The sequence below is a fragment of the Mustelus asterias genome, chromosome 3 (genome assembly GCF_964213995.1).
Source record: "Mustelus asterias chromosome 3, sMusAst1.hap1.1, whole genome shotgun sequence".
NCBI lineage: Eukaryota > Metazoa > Chordata > Chondrichthyes > Carcharhiniformes > Triakidae > Mustelus > Mustelus asterias.
The window spans coordinates 63,605,870-63,627,914 of NC_135803.1; the positions used below are offsets into that span (position 1 = coordinate 63,605,870).

The 22,045-nt window shown below is 38.7% G+C and overlaps 1 protein-coding gene across 3 annotated transcripts in view; it reads left to right on the forward strand.

The window, feature by feature from the left end:
• The window catches only part of LOC144491361 (cohesin subunit SA-1), a 228,648-nt gene that overhangs the window by 151,549 nt on the left and 55,054 nt on the right, over positions 1-22,045 (forward strand). For all 3 annotated transcript variants that reach the window (XM_078209058.1, XM_078209059.1, XM_078209060.1), the window contains exons 2-8: positions 110-294; positions 5,431-5,536; positions 9,937-10,095; positions 10,988-11,084; positions 12,267-12,343; positions 14,113-14,317; positions 17,355-17,506. In XM_078209058.1, coding sequence (XP_078065184.1) covers positions 266-294; positions 5,431-5,536; positions 9,937-10,095; positions 10,988-11,084; positions 12,267-12,343; positions 14,113-14,317; positions 17,355-17,506 — 825 coding nt within the window. In that variant the 5' untranslated portion in view covers positions 110-265. The remainder of the gene's footprint in view (positions 1-109; positions 295-5,430; positions 5,537-9,936; positions 10,096-10,987; positions 11,085-12,266; positions 12,344-14,112; positions 14,318-17,354; positions 17,507-22,045) is intronic.

The following is a 22,045-nucleotide window of genomic DNA, read 5'->3' on the forward strand; positions in this document are numbered from 1 at the left end:
TTGTGGTGAATGTATTGGTTTTTTTTTAAATGCCTTGTAGTATCTCTTTGTTTTATTTAAAGACTCTCCACTTTTGCTTTTCTAACATGGAAATCACTTTTAATTTTAGAAATTGCCCAAATATGTCTTTCATAAAGACAACTCAAGAAAAGGGAGAAGAAAACACCTTTCACACAATCAAGTTAGTTGCAAGATTACCTAAAAGCAAAAGGAGGAAATTGCAAGATTCCCGCCAAGATTTGTTGGCAGCAACGGTGCTGAAGAGATGATCACTCCAGAGATATCAGTGTTACAGTAAGTGAATTTTAAGACGATCAGAATGTTGCAACAAATATTTCCAGAATATCAGGACACAAATACATGGGAGAATCTGCGGTGGCATTTTTTTGAAAATAAAAAAAGTGACACTTTGTTCTGGTAAATTAGAATAACTTTTAACTTTAAAAATAGTTTTGTACATTCCTTTTTACACTTTGCATCCAAAATGCATTGAAAACGATTTTGTTACATGAGCAGTAATGTAAACGGTACCAAAAAAATCAGTTTATCAAAGCCAATTTATAAAAGCAAATGATTTATTCTAATTGCAAAAGTGTTGTAACCACTTGTGTAATTTTCCAATGTGTGCAATTGTCTTGATCAGCATTCATTTTTTTTATGAATGCTCTGTGTAATGACCATTACAGAGAATCCGTTTCCATTTGTTAAATAAGTTTTGTTGAAAAATATGTTTTTCTACTTTGAATATTTTTGTTCACATCATAAGTGGTCACCACTTCATCACACCAACATTTTGGATTGGACTTCAACTTAAGAGGTTATATCATGTCTAATGACACTTGATGTGGAGATGCCGGCGTTGGACTGGGGTAAATACAGTAAGAGGTCTCACAACATCAGGTTAAAGTCCAACAGGTTTATTTGGTAGCACAAGCCATTAGCTTTCGGAGCGCTGCTCCTTCATCAGGTAAGTGGGAGTTCTGTTCACAAACAGGGCATATAAAAACACACCCAATTTACAAAATAATGGTTGGAATGCGAGTCTTTACAGGTAATCAAGTCTTAAAGGTACAGACAATGTGAGTGGAGAGAGGGTTAAGCACAGGTTAAAGAGATGTGTATTGTCTCCAGCCAGGACAGTTAGTGAGATTTTGCAAGCCCAGGCAAGTCATAAGGATTACAGATAATGTGACATGAACCCAAGATCCCGGTTGAGGCCGTCCTCGTGTGTGGAACTTGGCAATCAGTCTCCGCTCAGCGACTCTGCGTTGTGTGTCGTGAAGGCCGCCTTGGAGAATGCCTACCCGAAGATCAGAGGCCGAATGCCCATGACCGCAGAAGTGTTCCCCAACAGGAAGAAAATACTGTTGCCTGGTGATTGTCGAGCGGTGTTCATTCACCCGTTGTCATAGCGTCTGCATGGTGTCCCCAATGTACCATGCCTCGGGACATCCTTTCCTGCAGCATATCAGGTAGACAACGTTGGCCGAGTTGTATGTACCGTGTACCTGGTGGATGGTGTTCTCACGTGAGATGATGGCATCTGTGTTGATGATCCGGCACGTCTTGCAGAGGTTGCTGTGGCAGGGTTGTGTGGTGTCGTGGTCACTGTTCTCCTGAAGGCTGGGTAGTTTGCTGCGGACAATGGTCTGTTTGAGGTTGTGCGGTTGATTGAAGGCAAGAAGTGGGGGTGTGTAGACGGCCTTGGCGAGATGTTTGTCTTCTTCAATGACATGTTGAAGGCTCTGGAGAAGATGTCGTAGCTTCTCCCCTCCGGGGAAGTACTGGACAACGAAGGGCACTCTGTCCGCCATTTTTATATGCCCTGTTTGTGAACAGAACTCCCACTTACCTGATGAAGGAGCAGCGCTCCGAAAGCTAGTGGCTTGTGTTACCAAATGAACCTGTTAGACTTCTTACTGTACTGACACTTGAGGCAGACAAAACACATGCTTGTCTGTTTCCACAACTGGTTTTTCCTGGAACAGGCTGCTAGTCTGTTATCAGTGGCTATAGCTTGAGGGGTGCCATTCCACATCAAGGTGATGATCAACCTGTTTGTCCACATTGTGAACATAACTTGTGTAGCCATGAAGTCCTGGAGTAGGACTCTTAACCCGGAGTTTCTCACTTAGAGGTTGGATATGCTTTCCACTGTACCACAAGAACCCCCCCCCCCCTTTTCTGGATTACATCAGCTCAATTTAAGGATGTATCTGTAAGTTACATGCGAGGTGCAAGTCCAGGGTTAAGGTTTGGACTGGCTTGAGCAAGATTATCTCTTCCCTGTCAGGTCAGACCATGATATTGGACACAAGATATTTGATCTTCCACAGCTACTGAAAGTTGATTGTGAAGCAAAACCACTTTGCAGTTGATGCACTAGTTGTAGTGAAGGTTCCCTCTAACACACACAGCTGAAATTGAAGCATCTTGTATTTCTGATGTTAATTGAACATTGTTACAGTCCTGTACTCAATACTTCTCTATCTGGATAATTTTCTTAATTTTCATTAACTTTTATTCTCACAGAAAGCATTGCAAAAATTAAGAAAAGATAACTTGAAGTACTATATATATTAAGTACTCATAGATCCAAGTAACCATCTTTCTTTTGTGACAATGCAGTCATTGCATTGTAATCACATCTTCAGTAAGCAATCATTGGAGTAAACTTTTCGTAATATCAGCCAGAGGAATCCCCTGAAGTTCAGACTCTTCCTAGCTTTGGCATTATTTATTGTGTATTAAGTATTGCCTCTGCTAAATTCAAAAGGTATGACATTTTAAACAATAAGGTTTGGAAGCAAATTGATCATACTGATGCCAATGCAAGAACAGAATGGATTTATGAGGATCCCCAACGTTCACATGAATCAAGTAACTTCTATTCTTTTCTTCATTGTATCAGTTTTCATACAATTGTTTTTATTGGCTTTCATAGAAGAACCCTGACTTATTTTTTTCATTTCATCACTTGGTAGTACAGAACTTGAGCATTGCTGGAAAAGAGAAAAATGCTGTCAAAATGTTCTGTTTTGTACTCATCAGGACAGATGCAAGAATGCCAAATTTTAAAAAGCACACCAATTTACTCTGCATAAGAAAAGGGGTGTAGATGGGTTGACAAGTTGGCTCTGATTGGTCAAGGGAGCTGTTTCCGCACCCCCACCCCCATAGCTTTTATTATTCAAAAAGATAAATGTCTGGACATATTCCCTGCCTATGAATAAATGTAGCTTTTAGCAAGTGTAGGTGAACTACATTGTGAACCTGACTGATGATCTTAAATTGTTAGTGTAATTCTTGGCACAATTGGGATTGTTGATGTTCGTGATTTTTTTCATAGTATCAATGTTAAAACATATCGAAGAATAAGGCATTAACATCTGTAGCATTTAACCTTTTTCCTTCTTTGTAACTTTGGTTCTTTGTAACTTTGATGTTTATAGTTACTGTAAAATAATGCAAAGTACTCGATTGTGCTCTTTATCTGTATCTTGCAATGTTTCACACTTTGAAACAGTGTCCTTATTTTGTATTACAACTCAATAAAAAGACCTAATATAGAATATGCATTTTGTAAGTCCATAGTCTTTAAATGTGCCTGCTTTGGGTAGATGTGTTTACACTGAATTCCAAGTAACTTGGACAGTGAGTTCTCACTTAGACTTGTAGTTGTGTTCCTTAAAGTAGCGACTTTAAATGAATCATAGATTCCCATAGGAATCAATTATAAAGCCAGGGTTGTGTTCCTCTGGACATTAGAAAAACCAATGTGCAAGTTGAGATACTGTACTGTGCATGTGCAATACCGTGTACTCCTAGCAGAAGTAACTTGTAAAATAAAGCACTAATTATAAAAGAAATGCTAAATAAATTCAAATTAAATAATACTCACCAGTCTCTATTTTCCTTAGGCAATCCTTTGGGTTTGGGAATGACTTGCTTCCACTCCAGTTTGATTGATTCTGAAATGGCTGATCAACATAATGTGCAATTTGTGAACTCTGCCTTATGTGGTGCAGGTGGTCAGTTAGATGAGTTGTTCAGAAGTTTTTCCACTCTCTCCACTGCCTTAACTTTGCATCTGCATGTTCCTAACAAAATCTGTGTTTGGTGCCAACCTTCTTCTATTTTGGTTGGTCACCAGATTTAGATGTTTCAAGGACATCTCTGAAGCATTTCAGTTTAGGTGGTTTTGAGTGAATAGTGGCTTAATGCTGGATATGTTGCTTTGGGAGAAGCAAATGGCTGTCACTGGCTTTAAAATGGCCTCTCTGCCTCACTTGCTGCAGAGTTGAACAAAGGCCAGACTTTGGCTCCAAAGTTTATCAGAAGATTGCAGAGCCATATACTGCAGGGTAAATACTGTATCATATTTTTCACCCAAATAAGCCTGGAGACAGGGGAAACAATTTTGTGCACAGTAGCAAATACCTCTCTCTCACAGACTTTAAAATGGCGCCTCTGCCTCTTCCACTGTAAAGGTCCACAGCAGGCACACCTGGGCTCAAAATTAAAATCAGTTTGCAGAGTTATGAAATTGGCCTTTTCTGCACACAAACAAATAACCCAGATTTCACCACCTTCCTTGTAAAGAAAAATCTTGTTGGTTGGGATATTATTGTTCTATTTGAGTTTTTGAAAAAAAATCGCATTCCTTTGCAATTGAACACCTCTCTTTCTTGATTCAGAATGGCACCAATTGGGTCATGGGGCAACACACGACAATTAAGTAAAAAACTTAAAATCCAAACTAAAGAATTGAATCGGGGAAATATGGGCCTTTAAAAATTGTGCAACTTTAAATTTGAATGGGAAATTTAAATTGAAGACGTAGTGTCTTGCAGAATATACATTTTTTTTGTTTATTCATTCATTAGACATGGGCGTTACTGGTTGACCAGCATTTATTGCCCATCCCTAGTTGCTCTTGAGAAGGTGGTGGTGAGCTGCCTTCTTGCAACTTAGTGGCTTGCTGCTCCATTTCAGAGGGCAGTGGAGAGTCGACCACATTGCTGTAGCTCTAGAGTCACATGCAGGCCAGACTAGGTCAGGACAGCAGATTTCCTTCCCTAAAGGACATTAGTAAACCAGATGGGTTTTTCTGGACATTCGACAATGGTTTCATGGTCAACAGTAGATTCTTAATTCCATATGTTTTTATTGAATTCTAATTCCACTATCTGCCATGGCAGGATGCGAACCCGGGTCCCCAGAACATTAGCTGAGTTTCTGGATTAATAGTGTGGCAATAATACCACTAGACTATCACTTCCCCTTCTTCCAGAGTACTGATAACTCAGATTTTTGCTTTATCTATTGTATGGTGGTGGTGGTGTTGATTGGAAGAATTGAAAGATAAAGTCTAACATATACAGCAACTCTTTGTATTTCCTTCAATTCGAAATTATATTTTACTTTCAGGGAATCAACTAATGAAACAACCATTCATTCTGATGTTACTGGTGAATTCGATGATCCAGAGGCAAAAGGGCGTAAGCGCAGAGCCCGTGGCCCTGGCAGGCCCCCGGTATGAATTTTTAAACTAGTATTGATATTTTGTTATTAAAAATCATGTATTGGTGTGTTTTGCATTAATAAACTTATAGTGGAGGCATCCAGAGCCACGGAAGAGAAAAATCTATCAATTATAACATTGCAGTAAAGTAGTTCATATGAAGGCAAAACATTCCAAAATATTACTATTTGTAAATATGGAAGAAAGATGTTCATAGTTTGAAATTCCTACAACATATTTGCCAGAATTCATCCATTATTTTTAGTGTATCTGTGATTTTGAGAGTTTTGTGAATAGCATGATTGTATGCATTACCCTTGTCCTCTTGTTGAAGCATTAATATAGATTATAAATAGCTGAGGCTCCAGCACTGATGTTTGCAGAATCTCGCTTGTTACAGCATGCCAACATGAAAATGCCAGTTTATCCTGAATCTCAGCTTCCTGTCTGTTGACCAATCCTCCCTCCTATATATTAATATGCAAATACCTGCAACTCAAGGAGTCCTTATCTTGTGTATGAACTTTGAGTGGCATTTCATTGAATTTCTTTTAGAAATCTAAACATACAACATCTATTCTTCCCCTTTACATTCCTTACTTGTTACATCCTCAAAAAATGAATAAATTGTTAAACACATAAGACCATGCTAATTCTGTGTGATTGTATTGTCAGTTTCAAAGTGCATAGTTAAAACTTTCTTGATAATAGATTCCAGCATTGTCCCGACAACAGATATATAGGTGATTGATCCTGTTTTCGCTCTTCCCTTCTTGAATAAAGGTGTTACATTTGATAACTTTCATTCTGCTGGGACTGTTGTAGAATCTAGGAGAGTTTGGAAAATCATAACCAGTGCACCCACTATTTCTGTAGTTACTATCTCTTCCTGAACCCTACGCCCTGAAATTTGTTGGCTTGTTGCCTCTTAAGTTTCTCTGCTGATATTTATGACCTCAAGCCCCTCATTTTTTATTCACTCCTTGGTTACTCTCCCATTTCTGGTATGTGACTTCTGTCTGCTACATGAAGACAGGCACAAATATTTGTCCAATTTCTCTTCCATTTCCTCATTCCCCATTCTAAGGTACCAATGTTTACTTTGGCTACTCTCCCTTTTATATATTCATAAAAAGTCTTGCAACCTATTTTTTTATATTGCTGGCTAGTTTCCTCTTCCCGGTCCTCTTCACCTGCTGTCAAATGGTTTTCTGGTTCTTGGTGCTTCACATACAAGAGCTGTTGGCATAAAATCTCAGTTGAAGACATTCATCTGTAGGAACCAACCTTTAGAAGATAAGTCCAATAATATTTGAGGAAGTCATGCGATTTCATGTCTATAGTGTCAAAATATCCTGTGATCAAACTTCCAAGAATGCCTTTAACCAGATTAGGCAATCTTATTCTATCAACATGTCATGTATTGATGATCTGAAAGCCCCCTTTCCACCCCAGCACTTCAAACTTTAATGGCTGCAACACAAGGGCCCCAAGATCAGAGCAGAAAAATGATCCAAAGATGGAAGTGTGTGTGTCAGCTGTGGCTCAGTTGTTAGCATTCCCACCTCTGAGTCAGAAGGTTCCGATTTCAAGTCCACTTCAGGACAGGAGCACAAATATCAAAGCTGACATTCCAGTGCAGTAATGAGAGACTTTTGGAAGTGTTATCTTTCAGATGAAAAGTTAAACAGAGGCCCTGTTTGCCCTTTCAGGTGGTCATAAAAGACCCCATGGCACAACATCAAGGAAGAGCAGGGGAGTTGTGTCCAGGGGACAATTTTTATCCCTCAGTCATCTCAAAAACCGAATATCTGGTCATTATGATATGGTTTTTGTAGAAACGTGCTGTGTGCAAATTGGCTGCCGCATTTCCTACAATACAAAATTAACATTTCAAAAGTGCTTTATTGGTTACAAAATGCCCTGAGAAGTCTGGTGGATATGAAAGGCACTGCATAAATCAAAATCATCTTATGAATCCCAACAAACAGCATGAAATTAAATCCAACTGGCAGGATTGTACAATTAGGGATGATCTCGGGTGAGAAAAGGGAAGATAGTACAGCCAATTCTGGAATAAAGAAAATTATGGCATACGAACAGGCCCTTTGGCCCTCCAAGCCTGCACCAACCATGCTGCCTGTGTGAACTGAAACCCCCTACCCTTCCAGAGACCATATCCTTCTATTTCTATCCTATTCATGTATTTGTCCAGATGCCCCTTAAAAGTCACTATTGTATCTGCTTCCACTAGCTCCCCTGGCAGTGAGTTCCAGGCACCCACAACCCTCTGTGTAAAAAAACTTGCCTCGAACATCTCCATTAAACCTTGCCCCTTGTACCTTAAATCTAAGCCCCCCTGGTAATTGACTCTTCCACCCGGGAAAAAGCTTCTGACTATCCACTCTGTCCATGCCCCTCATAATCTTGTTGACTTCTGCCAGGTTGCCCCTCAACCTCCTCCATTCCAGTGAGAACAAACCAAGTTTTTCCAACCTCTCCTCATAGCTAATGCTCTCCATACCAGGCAATATCCTGGTCAATCTTTTCTCTACCCTCTCCAAAGTCTCCACATCCTTCTGGTAGTGTGCCGACCAGAATTGAACACTATATTCCAAGTGCGGCCTAACTAAGATTCTATAAAGCTGCAACATGACTTGCCAATTTTTAAACTCAATGCCCCAGCTGATGAAGGCAAGCATGCCATATGCCTTCATTCTGTTTGCTGTATATGCAATGTTAATACCTGCAGATAAGGGACCTTGTATCAGGTGTCCTTTAAGTGACTGTAATTTACAGGTTTCACTATTATTTTGATGACAGACTCTGTGTTCTGTCTGATCCATTTTGTGCTTTTCAAAACCTCAAATGCCAGTCATCACGAAGTCGTCAACTCCAGCTTGTCAAATTCCACTATTTCACACACTCCCATTATTTTACCTATTAAGTGTTGCTTGCTCTCAATAGTGCCCTGCTTCCCAATGCCTTGAACTCAAAAACTTCATTCTTATTTGTAGTTTCTTTTATGGCTTGGACCCTCATTACTTTTGCAACCTTTCTAGCCCTGCTTTAGATTGTGTGCCATATATTTATTATATACATCTCTTTCTATGTTTCCCTCGTATTCCTCACCTGCATTTATTGCCTTGGAGAATACAATGAGTCTTCTTATCTCATGGATCAGAATGTCACTATCTTTTTGATCGTGTTTTCTTGTGTAGGAGATTTCTCTCTCATTTCAATGGTTAGACATGTGGCTAGGCCTGGGGATTGGAGGAAAGACAGGCAGATGTCAAGATATGGTAATGATTCTGCTTGACATTTCAGCTGGGAAGATTGAACAAAGGGCAGCTTAGGACAAAACTAAGTAGGGAACTTTGGCAGGGTGAAAAGGAGCTGATGAAAATGTCTGCAGAAGGTGAAGTGCTGAAGATTTGTCAGCATACTTATTATCCTGGATATGATGCACATGCTGTTGGATACCCATTGGACGAGGGTAAATGTATTGCCCGCCAGTGGGGGAAGTTATTGATGTTGCATTTGGGATAGGGCATAGAGTGTTTGGAACGTAGAATGGGGAGGTTTATGGATATCTTTCAGGTCGATGGACCAGGAAAAGTTAAAAAATATATAATTGATTTTGGCAGCTGAAATGGGGGAGGGTGGAAAAGAATGAAAGGGAAGATCAGTGATAAGGCAGAAGATGGGAGACAAATGACAAAAGAGGTGGTTGTGTGGTGCTAATGAAACAAAACTGAACTTGTTGAACTCTGTTGAGTCCGAAAGATTACAAAGTGCCCAGTCATGGATCAGTTGATAGCATTCTTGTCTGAGTCACAAGATTATGGGCTCAAGTCTCACTCCAGGACATCAGCACAAAAAAAGTCAAGAAATGTTAAACTGCGGCCAATTGAGCTACAACTGACACAGTGGTGGTAGACAGTGGCATCTGATTCTGCAGTTTGATCGAAGCAAAGAAGCACAAGACAATACATAAGGGATTACAAGATTTAAAGAAATACATAAATTCCTTTTCCGGTTGCCAAGCATCTCATTCCTTTGAAGGTCATTTATTAGTAAAAAGCACAGGCTTGTTGGCCTCAGTTGAAGGAAGGTAAGTTTGTGTGTGCCCTGACTAAAATTTAACAGGTTGCCTTGTATTTCATGGTTAGATTAATTATTGCATAGCAATGATAAGTTTGCTTTACCATTCACTTTAGTTGTAACATTAATTTTTGTTCCTAAATTATTTCTTCCAACTTGTTACGGAAGTAGTCTATCAGTTTCCTTTGAATATATTGGCTTTTCTAAAAATTTCAAGGACTGAGCTAAATAAATATTTAGAAGTGAAAATACACACATTTTGAATGTACTATTTTTAATTTAACAATGCCTCTTTGTTCTTTTCCAAGACTGCTAAGAAGGCAAGACGTATTCCAGGAGAGAAAAGCCGTGCAGGAACTGGTGGCAGAGGTAGTCAGGGAAAGGCTAATGGTCACCATCAGCAAAATGGAGAAATTGAACCAGTTACACTGTTTGAGGTGGTGAAAATGGGAAAGAGTGCCATGCAGGTATCTTACAAACCTTTCCTTTCAATCTCCTCATGGAAAGAACAAGCAAACTATTTCTGATAATTACTAATTAATTTATAAGCATGTTACAGGATAATTGAAAGTTGAATCCATTTCTCTGCATATTTGAATGGACATGAGACAGATTTTATATCTTCAGTTGGAATCTATTTAATCATTGACTTCTAAGTTGTGTGGTTCAACCAGAAGTGTCTGATACAGTATAATATTAATTGCAGTTTTTTTTTTAGAAAAGCTATTTTTCAACAGCTGCTATCCTTAACCTTCAGTTCATTTTTTTAATGAAGCAAATTATACTGTTCTACCATTCTGCTTTGGAAGAATCTTTTGCAGAAGCAACAAGTATTACTAGCTAAGGGACTCCATCTCCATATTTATGCTATGTGAAATCAGCAATTTAGGACATTACATTGGCAGCGTTCATGATTAGCATTTGTAAAGATGCAGTCATGCCTAGCTATTCTGGTAGCAGAATCTTCCCTATATGTTGAAGCAACCTATTTTAAGTTAAATGGAGCTTTAAGAATTTAAAAATGGTTAAGATTTTCTGTCGCACTAAGGAATAGGACAACTGTTCGTTCCTGCGAGTTCCTACTCTTGTCAGTCAAAGAAAAATATGAACAGCGATGCGGGAATATCCAAGAATGAATTATTATCTTGTGTTTTGAGAGCAGATTTTACAAACTTGTTTCATTTAGTGATCTAAAAATAAAGCAAAAATTATGGTTTGCAAAAGTTTATATTTTGAATGGGGATTACTGCAATCTGTCCTGACTATTATTTTCACGAGTCGAATAGTAATGTATCAGAAATTGAAGTTCTGTAAAAACTTTCTGTTCATAATTAATTAATAGTACATTTCCCTCAACAGTCTGTGGTTGATGACTGGATAGAATCATACAAGCAGGACAGGGACATTGCACTTTTGGACCTAATCAACTTTTTCATCCAGTGTTCAGGATGTAAAGGTAAATCTAAAGGCTTTGAAGTGTTCGCTGAAGAATTGTACTATATCTATGTCATAATAAATGCAATGCATTAGGATGGTTTCTTCCAAAGAAGGACCATTTTGCACCTTAAGGTAGAGTTGTATTTTTGTATAAGCTAATTTTTTTAACAAAAGTATAAATCACAGAGGTAATCTTATAGTAATTACCTCATCACCGACTTTCTTTGGATACCCATAAAGCTATAATTGTACAAATGGCTTATTGTTGAACAGCAAAATACAGTTACATAGTGGTTTTCATTAACAATGCTTGCTCAAACTGACTCACTAGCTCCCCCTATGTAATGTAAACAAAAGAGCTCTACAAAATTCAGTGGCCTTCATAGAAAAGGAAGCAAGTTGAAAAAGTGTTGACACATAATTGGAATCGTTTTCATATTTTTCCAGTCATTTATTATTTTGAACGACTGCTTGAAATTTACTTTATTTTTGGATGTTAATCACGTTTAATAAAGCATAGTACCCTAATTTTTGGGCCATATACATCAATTTTCTATGCATAGATTTTAAGTGCATTTTAAATTAATATTCACCGTATTTTAAGCAGCAAAAGTTGTTCCTAAACTTAACTGCCAAATGAGATAGAGGTTAGAGTTTATTGTGCAATATTAAATACATTGTTAAAAAATATTTATTATACTGTGAATTAACATGAAACTCTGTGCAGGTCGCACATAATTTTTTTTTTAAATGAAGGTTTTTTCTTTGGTGCAGTTGACCACTGGCTGAAAGCATGTCAAAGTGCAAATTTTGTGCCAGTTCAGCCAATGGATTTTGAAGCAAGGAAAATGTATGATGTTGGAAACACCACTGTATTTGGAGGTGCTCCAAATAGCGCAGGAGCACAAATTTGTTTTGTATACTTTTCTGTAGTGCTTTTGCTCAATTACTTTGTTCTTTGTTACATTAGCTATTTAAGTGTCTGGTGTTGTGGCATATATTACTTTTAATAAAGCAATTAGACATGCTTTGGTTGTGCCAGACTTGAAATCCAATTTTTAAATTTTGCCTTATTTGTGTGGTACAAACACACTAACTTGAGTAAAATTTTACATTGATGCTTTGTGTGACTCATCATCACTATCGTCAGTGATTTACCTGTAACATTGATCTTTATTTTCTTTTTATATTTCATTCACAGGCACCGTTAGAATTGAGATGTTTCGAAATATGCAAAATACAGAAATAATTAGGAAAATGACTGAAGAGTTTGATGAGGTGAGTTCTCAGGAATTCAGTAACTAATGCACCATGCTGAATATGCAAAATTGGAAATGTCCCAGTTTTGATCCCTGGTCTATTGTTATATGTCACAATTGTTAAATGTTCTTTTGCAGTGAAGTTGAATATTGTGTACAGTAAAGTCTCCTATTTTGATTGTGGAAGTTCAAAGCAACGAGGGATTACAAGTTCAAAAATATATAATTTTGATCTTGCTGTGAGTTCAAAGGTATCGGGGAATCCTGAGTTGTATATTCTTTTCCAAAGAATTAAAACTGTAGTTAAGGGAAAGTCAGGGAATTATTTTAAGGCCAGCCTACATTAAGTGAGATTGTTTAGCCCTTACTTTAAGTTACAATGTTAAAGAAAGGTCCCAGATAGCTATAGTCATGATTTCGATGATTCCAAATTAAACCAACAGGTTTGTTTAGAAGGTATGATGCTGATGGGAAAGATGAATGGTAAACGAAATTGAGGTAAATAAAGAACGATCTTTTTAAAGAGCCGGGTAAACTGGATGAATATAGCATGAATGAAGATGATCCACACCTCTCGAGCAAGAGTAACGGAGGTTCATGGTTGCCAACACCCCTTTTGGCCACGGTACCTGAAGAGAGAGAGAGCATTTGCAATGTTTCTCTTGAGACTCATTACCCCTAAATTCTGTACTTATCAATTTGTAAGTTATGGTCAACCATAAAAGAAAGACACGTACGATGCTTATAAGTTGATACCATGTTTTGAAATAGCAGTGAACTTGAATGTGTTCATTTTATTTTTGACAACCTGGCCAACCAAGGATTTTTCATGTCCCTAGCATTTCAATCTTAAAGGGAGAAAAAATTTCATTCCGATTAAATCAGTCAATTAGAAGTCATTTACTAAGTATATTGTAAACATTGTAAATGTCATGTTGAAATGTATTACAGGCAGACGTAGACTTTGCGATGGTCAACTTATGACGAAGGACGCATCCAATGCTTATAAATTGACACTGTTTTGAATTTAGTGTTGTTTCCAACTTTGTTTCCTTGCCAGCCCAGTGGAATGTGAGTTTGGCTAAGTTAAATTGTCCAGAATAGATTCTGACCTCAGTTAAAAATTTGATATGTTTTACTGTTCTAAATCTTAGATCGTTGCTTTCTTCAGGTGCCACATAATAGCGTTTCTACAAGAGTTCCCTGTAATTTCGGCAGAAACACCCTTGGAATGTACAGACCTATGACATTAAAAATAGCTTATTTTCAACATGCCTCAGGCAGAGCTTGAGAAACAGAGTCAAATAATCCAATATTCAGTCGTGTATATTGGGTCACTAACCCTTATGAACGTGGATAAGAATGCCTTTCCCCACTGGTGGAAACTATCTCCCGCCCTTTAGCATTTCAACTTACAGCATTTTGAATTGCGACACAGACTCCTGGAACCAGTTGTGTTGTAAGTCTGCGAACTGCCTGTACTCAGCTGGTATTTTGATACAGAAATGATCTATAAATGATTTGAAACAAGTTAGACATGTTAACTCGATCAATCTCAGATCTTGTAAACTTCTTCAGCAATATGTTGATTGAAATGATCATGTATTGGATTTGATTTATACACATGTTTATAATTGTTATTTTGCCAAAAATGTGGGATAACACAGCTTCCCAGAAAAAAATATTGCTATGTTTACAGTAAATATAACTATTGCTTCACAGTAGTAAATTTGCAGACTATTTATTGACATTCAATTAGATTATAGTTTAGAGTATATTTATTTACAGGACAGTGGAGATTACCCTCTAACAATGCCTGGTCCTCAGTGGAAGAAATTCCGATCAAATTTCTGTGAGTTTATTGGAGTACTCATCCGGCAGTGTCAATACAGTATTATTTATGATGAGTACATGATGGATACAGTGATTTCTCTGCTAACTGGTCTTTCGGATTCCCAAGTTCGAGCCTTCAGGCACACCAGCACATTGGCTGGTAAGTTGAGAGTTTGGTTCACTGAAATATACTTTTGTGTCAATGCTGAGGGACATTTACTGTCATGTTTTATTAAATACAAGATATAATTGTAGTTCTTTCTGTGCACACTAAATATTAATCTTATTACATTTAAATGGTTACATGAGTTTGTTTTTGGGTTCTCATCTGACAAATGTAACACCCTTCTATATTTCTCTTTAATTCATTCATGGGATGTGGGTATTGCAGGCTGTCCTTCCTTAAGGAATTTAGTGAACCAGATGGGTTTTTACACCAATTGACAATGTCATAATTTGACTTTTAATTCCAGATTTTTATTGAATTCAAATTGCACCATCTGCCTTGGTGGGATTTGAACTGGGGTCCTCGGAGTGTTGCCTTGGGTCTCTGGATTACTAGTCCTGTAACAATGCCACTGTGCCACCACCTCCCCAATGGATCGACACTGAAGGATATTAATGAGCAGACATGTTGTGGCATTTTGCGTGCAGATAGATCAGGCCAATAGCATTTTAACCTGTATAAGTTGGGATATGTTTTATAAATAAATAGGGAACAGTAGCTACATCACAGCACAGCAGTTTTTTGTGCCGCATTATAGAAAGGTCATTAAGGTATCGGATAATGCGCCGCATAGGTTCAAATGGAAAATTAAGTTCAAAACAGATAAATGTGAGGTAGTATATTTTTGTGGGAAGAAGGAGGAGGCCACTTGATAACTTGGAACATGTCATTCTAGGTAGGGTAGAAGAGCAATGGAATCTGAGTACCAACACGCTAATCAATAAAAGTTGCACCACAGGGGCGGCACGGTAACACAGTGGTTAGCACTGCTGCTTCACAGCTCCAGGGACCTGGGTTCGATTCCCGGCTTGGGAACTGTCTGTGTGGAGTTTGCACATTCTCCTCGTGTCTGCGTGGGTTTCCTCCGGGTGCTCCGGTTTCCTCCCACAGTCCAAAGATGTGCGGGTTAGGTTGATTGGCCATGTTAAAATTGCCCCTTAGTGTCCTGGGATGCGTAGATTAGAGGGATTAGTGGTTAAAATATGTAGGGATATGAGGGTAGGGCCTGGGTGGGATTGTGGTCGGTGTAGACTCGATGGGCCGAATGGCCTCTTTCTGTACTGTAGGATTTCTATGAGGTTAAACAAAGCCATAAAAAAGCAAACCAAACATTAGGCCAAGTTTTTCACCTGAACTGAATGTGAAATCCTATCATGTTGTGATCAATCTTCCCTTGAAGATCCTTTACAATGAAATAGTAACTGAATCTTTACAATTCACCACATCTGAAATAGCCTGTTTCCTGATTGGTTCCACATTCTAATTAACTGTCCCAAATAGAAATGAGTTTGTCCTCAAGGTTACCTTTTCAATTAGGTCTCCATAACGGCTATCAGATCATAACCATTTATTTCCATTTGTGCCATCAATTCATCTATCTTGTAAGTAATGCTGTGTGCATTCAGATAAAGAGCCTTCAACTTGTTTTTTTTTTTGTAACCATTTTTCCCTACTTTGACACTTTTTACACTCATATATTTGTCATCTCTGTCCCTTTCTGTCATATTCTGGTTATCAGTGCCCATATCACAACCCTGCACTATTGCTTTGTCCTTTCTCTTTAGTGTTTGAACTCCGCTCCCCACTGTTGAGTTTAAAGCTCCATCTATTATGCTGGTTATTTGAGTCACCAGGACACTGGCCCCAGCAAGGTTCAGGTGAAACATATTGGGACAGCTCCCTGTTTTCATAATACTGGTGTCAGTGTCCCATGATTCAAAACCATTTCTCCCACGATAGCCTTTTCAGCTCTGCAATCAACTCTGTGATCACTCATGGCTCAGGAAATAATACAAAGATTATTACCTATATATGGTTCTAGTTTTGAATTTTTATTCTTAATTCTCCCTCAACAGAACCTCTTTCTTAAATACCAATGGCATTGGTAGAACTTGAGGACCACAACAACGAAATCTTTCCCTATCCACTCCCAAGTTCTTTTCTAACCCGTTAACCTTGTCCTTAACCCTGTCACTGGACAGGCAAAACAGCTTTCAGAACGTATCAGCAACGGAGGACGGTATCTATCTCCCTAACTATTCTGTCCCATACCTTTGCTTTTACTCCTCATCTTGAATTGCTCCCTGTGCCAGGAAGCTGTGGCCAGTTTGCTCATCTTCCCAGCTGTCTCTGCTCTTGACCACATAGGCTGTGAAAACATCATAGCTTTTAGACAAGTGCAAGTGCTGAGCTCCTTCAATGCTATCACCTCATTTGTAGTCACAACCATCCTGTCGATGACCACAGAACAAACCTGAAGTATGTAACTGCTTCCTGGAAAGAAGTGTCCATGTAACTTCATCTGCATTATCTGAAGTTTGGAATCCAACTGTGAGCTGAAGTTTGTTGAGCTACAGTCATTTACTGAGGTGCGTTGTTGTGGATCCACATGCTACAACTGCAACAGAATGCCTCCCCTACCAAATCTATTGTATTTTGTTTAACTTGGGTTTTCACATTTTGAAATATCACTCAATTGTCTGCAGTTTTTAGTTTAGATAATAACCTTGTTTAATTTATGAAATGTAGTTACATGCTTTAGGTCTTCAACTCTGCTCGCAGTCCTAACATAATCCTATTCGTTTGTCTAATTTTTATTTATAAAGCAACACCTCTTACCCCCACCTCATTGAATTCCCATATTTGTCAAATTCCCTTGCACTCTGATGAAACCTGAACTCGGATAAACTTGTTCTGTAATAATTTACTTAGTTTTACATATTCCGATTGAAATTTTTAATATCTTGCCTCTTAGTTAACTAATACCTTAATTTAAGGAGGACAAATAAAGAGAAATACTCACCAACTAGCCACTTAACTTCTTGTTTCAGAGGTGATATTTAAATTATTTTATTAAACTTTGCCTGACACAAGACATTTCTTAATATGCTGCAACGAGAGACAAATATGATTAGGCTTGACCATTTGCGCATTACATTTACAGTTAACGTTTTTGCTTGTTTCCTCACAGCTATGAAGCTGATGACTGCATTGGTGAATGTGGCCTTAAACTTAAGTATACATCAGGATAACACACAAAGACAGTATGAGGCTGAGAGGAACAAAATGATAGGCAAACGAGCTAATGACAGATTGGAGTTGCTTTTACAAAAGAGAAAGGAGGTAAGGCTGCTAGTGTGCTTTATTCATTTTGCAAATGTTTCAATTTGGGTATACATAGCAATAAATTCAAAAATTCCTGAAAACTGTCTAAATGTACATATGGCGGAAAGAGGAAATGTAGGATTTTTCGAACAGAATATGTTGTAAACAATTAATTAACATGGGATTACTCTATAGCCAAGCAAACGGTACTTATGTTAATATGTAATTGCTAAGATTTCTGCATTTACTTTGTAATATGGCTGATATATGATGAAAATCTACAGACAAAAATTTGTACTCATCTCAAGGTTATTGATCCGTAATCAAATATTCTTCTAATGTTAAAAATATATTTTATTTATGAAATCAGATAATACCAGTTGAAAAGTTTTAGAAGCTGTTGGCTACATTTTGGTGGTGTTGGCTACATTTGGTAGTATTTTATTTCCAAACAACTTTTAGTTTTGCCATATTTAAAATGGGCTCTATGATTCAAGTCATCTTATTGCAACATGAAATAAATCTTGACCAATAATAAAGTGAAAATAGAGCAAATGCTGAATGTCTTAAAGGAAACATGATGGTCTGCGGTCCATCAACACTGAAGGAAAAACACAAGTTTTGAACATCTGAACTGAAAGCTAATAGATGAGGAAATATATCAATGAGGTTGGAAAAATAGACAGTTCAAAGAGAAAGAGAATCAAGAAATACTCACTCCAATCTAAAGAAAACAAATGGGTTGATTCACCTATAGAATGATTGATAGAAAATTGTTGAAATGCATAAAAGGTGATCAGTGAGGTGGTGAAAATGTAAACAAAGCAAGAAAATGTAAAAGTGGAAGAAAGATCCGCAAATTCAAGAGATGTGCAATAAAACAAAAATGCTGCCAAGGCACATTGTAAAATGTGAAGCAGCTGGTTCTGGCTTAAAGGAGTTGGATAACAACTTTCCTGAACATAGTCATTTCTTCCTTGTGAACCTGACCTCTCTGTGGTATGTCACGTTAATCTCCCATCCTGTTCTCACTTCAACATCACTGCAATGCAAATTTATGTACCTATGGGCAAAAAATGTGGATGTGCTATGTTGTGAGAGATCTGAAATGGTGTCCACAGCACACATGTCACCCTTTGGCTGTAAGTTGCGCTGAACAGCATATTGGTGAGCACCCACCAGAAGTTTCCCTCCCAGGAGGATCATGGCATCAATCAGAGTGTAATGCTGATTTGATTCCAGTATTGACATTTTGCAGCTCAACACTCCAGCTGACACAGTCTCTTAATTATGTAAAGCTGAACACATACTGAGCAGCAGGAAGGGCCTCCCCTATTTAAATGAAGCATCAACTACTGTCAGGTTAGTTGCTGATTTGATGTCTTCCACCCGTTTGCTCCGATTATGCAAGTTTTTTGTGTGTTTTAGAGTTCTTGAAAGTTGCTGAATATTAGAAGAAGTTGTGTGCAGGTGCTGAAGGACTTTGTCCTGACTGCAAGGCTTCTGCACAAATGAATTGCTCCCCAAAATGGGCATTTCTCTGGGAATAGTGCGTTCTGGGGAGAATGGGCAGAACAGGGCAAACTGCTAGAAGAGGCAGAGTAGATGGAAGCAAAGGGCCCTCAGCAGGAAACTGTATTTGCCCAGGCTGAAGAGGGAGCAATACCTGAACCTATGGAAGAAACAGTGTGAGACATCTAGATGATACTGAAGATGTCATTGCTGAAATCTGCCACCTGCTGCAACTTCAACTGTAATCTCAGAACAAGGGCATAGCAGCATTGTCAGTGGCTGGAAAGGTGATTGTGGCCATAATTTTTTACGCATCTCGATCATTCCAGGCTTGAGCTGGAGATATGTGCAACATGGTAGTTTTGCATCCATCATTGGGCGACACGGCGGCACAGTGGTTAGCACTGCTGCCTCACAGTGCCATGGACCCGGGTTCGATTCCGGCCTCGGGTCACTGTCTGTGCGGAGTTTGCATTTTCTTCCAATGTCTGAGAGGGTTTCCTCTGGGTGCTCTGGTTTCCTCCCACAGTCCAAAGATGTGCGGGTTAGGTGGATTAGCCATATTAAATTGACCCTAGTGTCGGGGGGATTGGCAGGGTAGATGTGTGGGGTTGCGGGAATAGGGCCTGGGTGGGATTGTGGTCAATACAGACTTGATGGGCCGAATGGCCTCCTTCTGCACTGTAGGCTTCTATGATTTGCGTAAGTGGGATCGTTAAGGCTCTACAAAACATACAAAATTCTTACAGGACTTGATGGGCTGGATGTGGATAAGATGTTTTTCCCAGCTGGTGAGTCTAAAACCAGGGGACATAATCTCAGAATAAGGGGTTAGCCATTTAAGACTGAGGTGAGGAAGAATTTCATCACTCAGGATGGTGAATCTTTGGAATTCTCTGTCCCACAGGGCTAAGGAAGCTCAATCAAAGAGCATGTTCAAAACAGAAATCGATAGATTTCTGGAGACTAATGAGATCAAGGGATCTGGAGATAACACCGCTTTTCCGTACTGAGATAGATGATCAGCCATGATCTAATTAAATGGCAGCAGGCAAAACAGGCTGAATAGCCTCTCTTGTTTGTATGTTCGTATTCCAAGAAAGCTAACTACATTTCATTCTCTTGCCAGAGAACAGCAGGTATAGGGGGCAAGCAGCTTTGTGAACAGCTGCTCCTTTGATAGCCATGGAGCATGAAGTCACGGCTAGCAACTGCTGCCTCTGGTTGTGTATCATGTCACCCTGAGAGAGAGGGAAGTGTGTCATTGGGTGTAGTGCAGTGTGTCATGGTCTGTTATGGTCAAAAATCTGGCATTGTTTGTACAAGCTTTGAGATATGGATGAGGCTTGCAGCTGTGTATGAGGGGGAGTTGAAGCTCTGAATGTTGGATATGAGCTGTCCCATATCTGGGGTCACATTGGAAAATAGTTTGTGAAGTACTGCCATGGTCCTTTGTTTCACTTAACATGTATATAATCCAGCAAGCGCATGTTCTGTTGGTATGAATTTCATCCTGTATACATGCACTATTCAATGTCCTATTACAATCATAATCAAGACCTTATTATAATAATCAGGATTCTATTACATTAAAGTCCGTTGCCCAATTATGTCAATAATATATATGATCCTATAAAATAAATAATCGGGATACTATTATGTTAACGATCAGAGTCCATATAGGCCAATAATCCGTTAACAATTCAGCTCAACAACTCTCATGCCACCACATTTTGTGAGACACACTGGGGGGTCTCAAAATTTGGGGCATTAAAATGAAATAACATCATCAAAAGGTTTGGGAAGCATTGCCATAGTGTCAAAGAGCACGTAAGGAGCAGAACCAGCAATACCTAATAATGGGTTGACAACCTGGTGAGATTGCAAGTTCGATTCACGTGCTTTGATAAAGAGCAGAAGCAGCATACTATAAGACAGGAATTAAACTATCTCACAGCCAACTGATCAAATCAAGGCTCAGCAGTCCCACATTTTTTCATTTGCATAGGAACAGAAGTTAGTGATTTTGCTCCTCAAGTTCGTTCCACCATTCAATGAGATATTGACTAATCTGTGACTGAGCTTCACATACCTGCCTTCGTTTTATACATTTGGTTAATAAAAATCTACCAGTTTCTGATTTAAAGTTAACAATTGATCTGGCATTAATTGCCATTGTCTAAAGAGAGTTCCAATCTTGTACCACTCTTTGTAAGTTGAAGTGTTTCTTAATTTCACTTCAAAGTTTGGGTCAAACTTATATACACTGCTCTCATTTCAGACTCCCCAACCAGCAGCAATAGTTCGTTTCTATCTATCCTATATGTTTCCCTTGATATCTTGAAAATTTAGATCTAATCACCCCTTAATCTTCTAAATTAGATTGCAAACAAACATAGCTTGTGCACATTCTCTTTATGATTTAACCCGTAGAGTTCAGGGAAATTTATGCAGCACTTCCTTTTAGGCCATTATGTCCTTCCTAAGGTGTGATGCCATAAACTGGTCATAGTACTCCAGGTGTCCTCTAACCAGGGCTTTTGTATCGCTGTAGCATGACTTCTACACCTTTGTATTTTAGATCTTTAGACTGTACTGTGTAATGTCTTCAACTGGAAAAACCAAGTGGATGGCATGCGCCATCACATGCCAATCTTCAGCCAATTCAATTCACTCAACATGACATCAAGATATGGCTGAGCGTACTGGATGCAGCAATGGCTATGGTCCTTGGCAATATCGTAAGAAGTTTAACAACACCAGGTTAAAGTCAACAGGTTTATTTGGTAGCAAAAGCCACACAAGCTTTCGGAGCTGCAAGCCCCTTCTTCAGGTGAGTGGGAATTCTGTTCACAAACAGTTTGTGAACAGAATTCCCACTCACCTGAAGAAGGGGCTTGCAGCTCCGAAAGCTTGTGTGGCTTTTGCTACCAAATAAACCTGTTGGACTTTAACCTGGTGTTGTTAAACTTCTTACTGTGTTTACCCCAGTCCAACGCCGGCATCTCCACACCTTGGCAATATCCCAGTTTTAGAAATGAAGAC